At 35.2% G+C, this 7,500-nt stretch overlaps 1 protein-coding gene across 1 annotated transcript in view; it reads left to right on the forward strand.

Moving 5' to 3' along the window:
• LOC115224697 overlaps positions 1–7,500 on the forward strand; it is a 13,191-nt gene that overhangs the window by 2,858 nt on the left and 2,833 nt on the right. The window contains exons 2-3 of the mRNA XM_036513836.1: positions 1,065–1,121; positions 3,837–5,358. Of these exons, the coding sequence (XP_036369729.1) occupies positions 1,065–1,121; positions 3,837–5,358 (1,579 nt within the window). The remainder of the gene's footprint in view (positions 1–1,064; positions 1,122–3,836; positions 5,359–7,500) is intronic.

Here is a 7,500-nt window from a genome sequence, read left to right on the forward strand (position 1 = left end):
TTCGCCGGAATACAATCGATGACACACACACACACATAACATATATATATATTATATATATATATGTATGTATATCTACATACATACATTTATATGTAGATACGTACATACATAGATGCATATATATGTATATATACATATGTATATATATATATATATATATATATAATATATATAATAATATATATATATATACTATACATATGTATATATAATATATATTATATATATATTTCTTTACTACCCACAAGGGACTAAACATAGAGCGACAAACGAGGACAGACAAAGGGATTAAGTCGATTACATCGACCTCAGTGCGTAACTGGTACTTAATTTATCGACTCCGAAAGGATGAAAAGCAAAGTCGACCTCGGCGGAATTTGAACTCGGAACGTAACGACAGACGAAATACGGCTACGCATTTTGCCCGGCGTTCTAACGTTTCTGCCAGCTCGCCGCCTTTATATATGTATATTTATATATGTGTGTGTGTGTATGTGAGTGTTTGTGTGTGTGAGTGCGTGTGTGTGAGAGAGAAAGAGAGAGGTGGAATGAGAAAGAGAAAGAGAGAGAGAGAGAGATGTCTAGTGGTTTAAAGATTGTGATTTAGAGAAGCTATGTAGTCAAATATATCGTGGGTTCTAGGTTCTGAGGTGAATTAGATCGTTGTATTTGTGAAGGCCACCTCAGACAATGAAAAGTTATTACCGTGTGGCACAAAGGAAATTTATTACTGTGTGGCACAAAGGAAATTTATTACTGTGTGGCCTCTGAGCAAGTACGTTTTACCATACCCTTAGCTTGTCCCAAACAATCTGAGGTACAATGTAACACACCAATATTATCTGATGATTATGTCAAGCGTATAGGTGTCTATAGTGTACTCAGCCACTTATACAGAAATTCTATTAGAACGCACATAGTTCTGTTGATCGAACAAATAGTACTCGACGTCAAAATCGACTGGGGTCCATATCTTTTCAGTTCATATAACGAAATCAGTATTATATTCTGGAAAAATTATTTTTCTATAATTATTTGTCTATTTTATTTTATTTGATAAGATTACCCGCCTGTCTGTACTCTACAACAGCATCAAGATTGTTATTTACCGAGAAAAGGTGAGTATAATTATAATGGATGTAGCAGACGTTCGAATATATTTTATATACAAAAATTAACTAAAATTGACTAGAAAAAAGGAAAAGCATTCCAAAATGATTCAAAAATAGAATTCTCGAAAAAAATAGATTCCAAAATTTAAAAATACAATAAATTCCAAAATTTAAAAAACAGCGGGAACTTAGTTTCGAACCCAATATATAAGAAATTAAAGAAGGAAAATGCGCACACTTTACATAGTTTTAATATAATTTTTAATATATCTTATATTGCCTTTGTCGACCGGTTTCGCTGTCGCTAATCGTGACATTGAAATTTATTCAAATACGCATTTTCTAAAGAAAATTTTTGTCCATGTTTTGTATGGAGTTATGAATGAATAATTCAACAATATATATATATATATATATATATCTATATAATATAATATACTATTATATATATATATATATATATATATGTATGTATGTATATAGGTATATAAACTCCAGGGAGTGACATGTCCGAAGTTAAGTGCGGCCACACTGGATTAAGGGCACAAAAAGAAGAGCGAATAAATATATAATCCATAATCGTTAGCGCAACAAAATATATTCAGGCAAATAATTGTGAGCTAAATGTTTGTAAACGTCACAGACTTTTACTCGGAGTTACAAGAAACCGATCATCAGACAATAGTGAACTTTCGGAACAATGGAGTAATATGTATAAGTTTGAGAATGATGCAGTGGTAACGTTTTTGGTAACTCATGAAATAAGCATTTAAAGCTGACTAGGTAGTGGACTGTAATATTTCAAAAGTAATAGAAACACTAAGATAATATGAATAACTGTTTATGAAAAGTGATATAAACATTAAAAATGTGGGAAACGAAGTTGAAAAAGAAACTGAATCGTACTCTATTGTTACAGGGTCACATTTATAACGTTCGTAGGACGGGAAGAAAATTCAAACAACATTTTAGAAATTGAGAATTTAGGAAACACAAGCGAAACAAGTCCTTAAAAAATAAATACAAAGTCAAATGAGTATTACAAATATATAAGTTTCTATTGTCACTTAAAGGGCAGTTATTACAAGGGAGAAAATAATTTCTTCATAAAATTTACCAGCATTAGAAACTTGAATTTGAAATTTAGGAATTATAATGATAATAATGCATAAAATTCATACGTATAATTTTTTTCTTAGTGTTTATGAAGTTCTTAAACTTTCCAGTCAATGGAAATTATGTATAACTCTATATCATTCTTTTTGGTAATCGTCCATAAACTGTATCTTGAGATATGTTTATGAAACAGTTTACGAAAGGAGTCATTTTATATAGATGAAAAATAATTACAGTTTGGAAGAAATGCATGGAATGTATTTCTCAGTTTTCCTTCATAGAACATTAATAGCTTAGCAGTCGAAAGAGAACCTTCTTTGTGTTTAAGTACAGGGTAACTTTTCTATAATTAATATATGTACATAAATATATGCATATCTATCTATCTATCTATCTATCTATCTATCTATCTATCTATCTATCTATCTATCTATCTATCTATCTATCTATCTATCTATCTATCTATCCGTCTATCTATCTATCTATCTATCCGTCTATCTATCTATCTATCTATCTATCTATCTTTTTTTTGTTTCTTTTGTTTCTTGTTTTTTTCATCCCCCAAAAGAAAAGCTCTACCTTGTAACTTGTCCCATCTGTGTGCAGCCCTGTGTGGCCAATAAAGAAACTTATCTATCTATCTATCTATCTATCTATCTATCTATCTATCTATCTGTCTATCTGTCTATCTATCTATCTATCTATCTATCTATCTATCTATCTATCTGTCTATCTATCTATCTATCTATCTATCTATCTATCTATCTGTCTATCCATCTACCCCTCTCTATCTGTCTTTCTATCAATCTATCTATCTATCTATCTACTGGTCTGTCTATCTATCTGTCTGTTTATCTATCTATCCGTTTGTCTATCTCTATCGTTCTCTCCTCCTTTCTTTCTCTCTCTCTTAATTTATATACATACATATATATTTATATATATCATAATATTTTGTGCGTGTATACCAATATTCCACTGAACTTTTTAATAATTCCTTCTGGAAATTATCTTGAGAATGTATAATATATTTGTTGTAATCTTTTGCGCCCAATATTTCAATGAACTTGTTAAACTTTTTTATGTTCTCAACATGCCCCTGTCACCAAAGAATGTATATATATGTATTGTCACCAAAGAATGTATATATATGTATTGTCACCAAAGAATGTATATATATGTATTGTAGTATTCTGTGTGTGTTTCAATATACAGATACAATACCAATACCAATATCCCACAGAACTTTTTAATAATTCCTTCCGGAAACTAACTTAAACATGTTCTTGAGAATGATTATTTATGTGCTAATCTTTTGTGCCCAATATTTTAAGGAACTGGTTAAACTTTTTTATGTCCTTAACATGTCCTTGTTACCAAATACTGTATATATGTAATGTAGCAATTTGTAACAACTAATAATTAACGCAACCAAACTTCTACATGTTACTTTTGACAATCTTTTTCCAAAGAGTGAAACCGGTAAAGTAAATAAACAAACATCTTTTAAAATTGCATTTTCAAACCTTCTTTCGTATATATATATATACATACATACATACATACATACATACACACATACATATTTTTCGTTTTGTTTTGTAGCACAAATATTGGAGCTTGTACGCAAGACGTGCGTTTGCCCAGTTCCATGTAAATCTTTACTGTTTGAGCCAACAATTTCTTACGCCACAATATCGACGTACGCCGCTGAATCCCTGTTGTCTCGCATCCTGGATAGTGGTGTCCAAGAAAAATTCATTCGAGCCAGAGAAGTTACCAACCGCATACAACTCAAAGTCTTCAAAACAACGAGGGATTTGTTAATCAACCTTGAAAACAGTTTTCGTCCAGTGAAATCTTTCTTTGATGTCGATCTCGCTAATCGTATCAACAGCCAAATTGAAATCATTAGCAATTTGTATAACACCACCAAAGAACAATGGGCGCTAAAAGAGCATCTGAATAAATACCAGATATACGTCACCGAGAAATGTTTCATTCGTTTAAGAGAAGGTATGGAAGAAAGGACACTGAGATATATATGCTTCGATTTTATCAGCTTCATTTCTCGAATGGAAGAGCAGATTAGGAGTCTCGTCAAGCCAGAAATCATTGACAAAAACCTTACTGATATGATCTACTTTCTAATTAATAGGGATTCTAAGGAATATATGAATAAAAATGTGAAAGCTCTTCAAAATTTTACTGAATTAATGGGAGCTTTTGCAAATGGAACACTACTTTTCCATTATAAATATTTGAATATTCCCATGTGGCATAACAAATATATTGTACCGCGACAGCTTTTCAACAGGTCAATCACTTATTCCTCTAACTCAATAAATCATTGTCACATGGTTTCAAAATATATCAATAAAATTAGGGAATATATCGAAGACTACATGAAAATAGCGAACGACACTTACCAAACGGGTAAATTGAATATGAGTAGGTTAGACATTATATCTTACCGTTATGCCAAGGCCTGCAGAGGGTTCAATTTCCGTAAAAGCGCATGCTATTATTTCTGTATCGACTGGGCTTTAGAAGAAGTGAAGAAGAAAGAAGTAGACTTTCAAATGCTTTGGAATGATTACGAAAATGTCGCCAATGATATAATGCTTAATCTAAATAACGTCAACTCCTTACTTTCTTCTGTTCAGGCGAACATAATCGCAGATTTGGATGCCGGTATTAAGTTAGCAAACGATTACTTAAACGATACAATCTCCAAGAGACGATTAGCTTCCATGTTAAGTTCACAGAAAACTAACGAAGATGTGAACAACTTAAAGGCCTTCTTTAGCGAAGTTCGATCCCGAGGAACATTGCTCTATGACAACTGGAAAAAATTGTCGCAAGCTTCCGTTGCCATTTGGAAGTCTATTTTCACGGATGAAGACTGCTTTGAATATTACAACTTTGCTAATATAACGCAGTTCCAGGAAAATCCGGACGATAAGATAAACGAAATAGAACGAACTCACGAGGACGTCCGGAATGTGTACGACTTTCGTCATCTCATTGGAAACAAGGATCGAGATTTATTTCAAGCCCTGGAAAATATTATTCAAGTTATGAATGCTTATAAAGAATCTTTGAAAATCGATGACAAATTTTTGAGGTAAGGCCAAAATTTTAGTTTTGTAATACAAGATTCCATTTTTGTTGTAGAGATATCAAGGTGCAGACATGGCTGTTTAGTAAGCAACAACATGGTTCCGGGTTCAGTTCCATTACGTGACACCTTGTGCATGTGTCTTCTACTGTAGGCATGGACCGGTTAAAGTCTTGTTATACGGAAATGAAAGAAGCCCGTCGTATGTGTGTGTGTGTGTGTGTGTGTATGTATATATATATATTCATTTTGTTTCTTTTTCATTTTATCTAGTTTCAGCTCACGAGCTGTGGCCATGCTGGGGCACTGCCATTCAGTGTTGCTACATGATTTTACTTCACGAATGCATTTTAGCGATTGACATTTGGTGCATGAGAGAGTTTGATGCAGCTGCCCTCATCTGCACCTCCTGTCGTGAAGTTGGTTCATCTGGGACACTTGACAGGAAGAGATCCAGTTTTATTTTAAAGACATTTGTATCCACCTCATGCAGATCTCTCAGGTCCTTCGGGAGGATATTGAAGAGCTGTGGACCTCTGAAGCCCAGGCTATCACAGTATCTTGTCCTACATCTTGATGGCAAATTTGGAGTCCTTAGCACTATGCAGTGGCGCCCAGTTCTAGTATTTGTGTAACTCTCGATGCCAAAGTTTGGAACAAGTCCTTCCAGCATCTTCTAGATGTAGATGTATATTATGGCATATCTTTCTCGCCTACGCTCTAAGGAATAGAGTCTTAATCTCTTGAGTCTTTCCCAATAGCTTATATGCTGCACAGAGGCTATCTTCTTCGTGTCGCTTCGTTGGATCGCCTTAAGTTCTGTGATTAATTTGACACTGGTTGGTGACCATAGCTGAGAGCAATAGTCAAAGTGGCTTAGGACAAGTGTCCTCCAAAGGACCATCATGGTTTCCTGGTCTCTTGTTCTAAAAGCTCTAAGAATCCGTCCGGTCAGCCGCCTACATTTCATTGCCAATTTAGCAACATGCACATGAAAGGTTGCATCATTACTCATGTAAATACCCAGGTCTCGCACTGATTGTGCCTCTGGGATTACAATCCTTCCAGGTCCAGTGTATGTATTGGGTATTGCATTTAGTTTTGCATGCTGATAGCATAAAGCTTGAAACTTTTCAGCATTGAATTGCATGCTATTCTTTTCAGCCCACTTGTATATTTTGTCCAGCTCATATTGCAGGTGCGTAGTGTCTTCAGGGTTCTGTATTACCTGTTAAACTTTTGTATCATCTGCATAACTTGTGATCATGGATCTCTGCGTGGCTGAGGGCATGTCTGAGAGGGCCATTATGAACAGCAGTGATCCCAAAACAGTGCCTTGCGGAACACCGCTCACTATTTGCGTGTTATTGGAGGTGGCCCCATTGGTTACTACCACCTGACTTCTATTCTTCAGAAAGTCATGCAGCCATTCACCCAATTTTCCAACTATGCCAAGATCACGCAGTTTATGACATATCATTCCATAATCGACTTTCTCAAAGGCCTTTGCAAAGTCGAGATATATCACTTCCACATTTGAGAGGTTTAGCTGTTGTTTCAGCACCCAGTCGTAGTGTTGTAGGAGCTGAGTTAGGCAGCTTATTCCTGGTCGGAAACCATGTTGGGTGTCAGGTAGCAAGTTATTTTCTTAAAGGAAGGCGATTAGCACCTGTGACATTGCAGCTCATTTATTAACGTGCAAGTGGCTGGGCACTCCACAGACACGTGTACTCATGACGTAGTTCTCAGGGAGATTCAGCGTGACACAGAGTGTGACAAGGCTGGCCCTTTGAAATACAGGTACAACAGAAACAGGAAGAAAGAGTGAGAGAAATTTGTGGTGAAAGAGTACAGCAGGGTTTGCCGGAGCCTCGTGGAGCTTTAGGTGTTTTCGCTCAATAAACACTCACAATGCCCGGTCTGGGAATCGAAACCGCGAGCCCGCTGCCCTAACCACTGGACTATTGCGCCTCCACATATAAATTTGTTGTCATGTTAACTCGCTGAAGATGTGATCGAAAATGCGAGGAAAGCACAGAACGAGAGAAACAAATAGTTCACGTAACAACTTTGATATAGGAAACATTTACAACCTTTTACGTCAATAAACCATAAGTGTTCTTGGAAGTTGTTTTTTATACCTTCTAC

Source organism: Octopus sinensis, linkage group LG26 (genome assembly GCF_006345805.1).
Source record: "Octopus sinensis linkage group LG26, ASM634580v1, whole genome shotgun sequence".
In the NCBI taxonomy this organism is placed as follows: domain Eukaryota; kingdom Metazoa; phylum Mollusca; class Cephalopoda; order Octopoda; family Octopodidae; genus Octopus; species Octopus sinensis.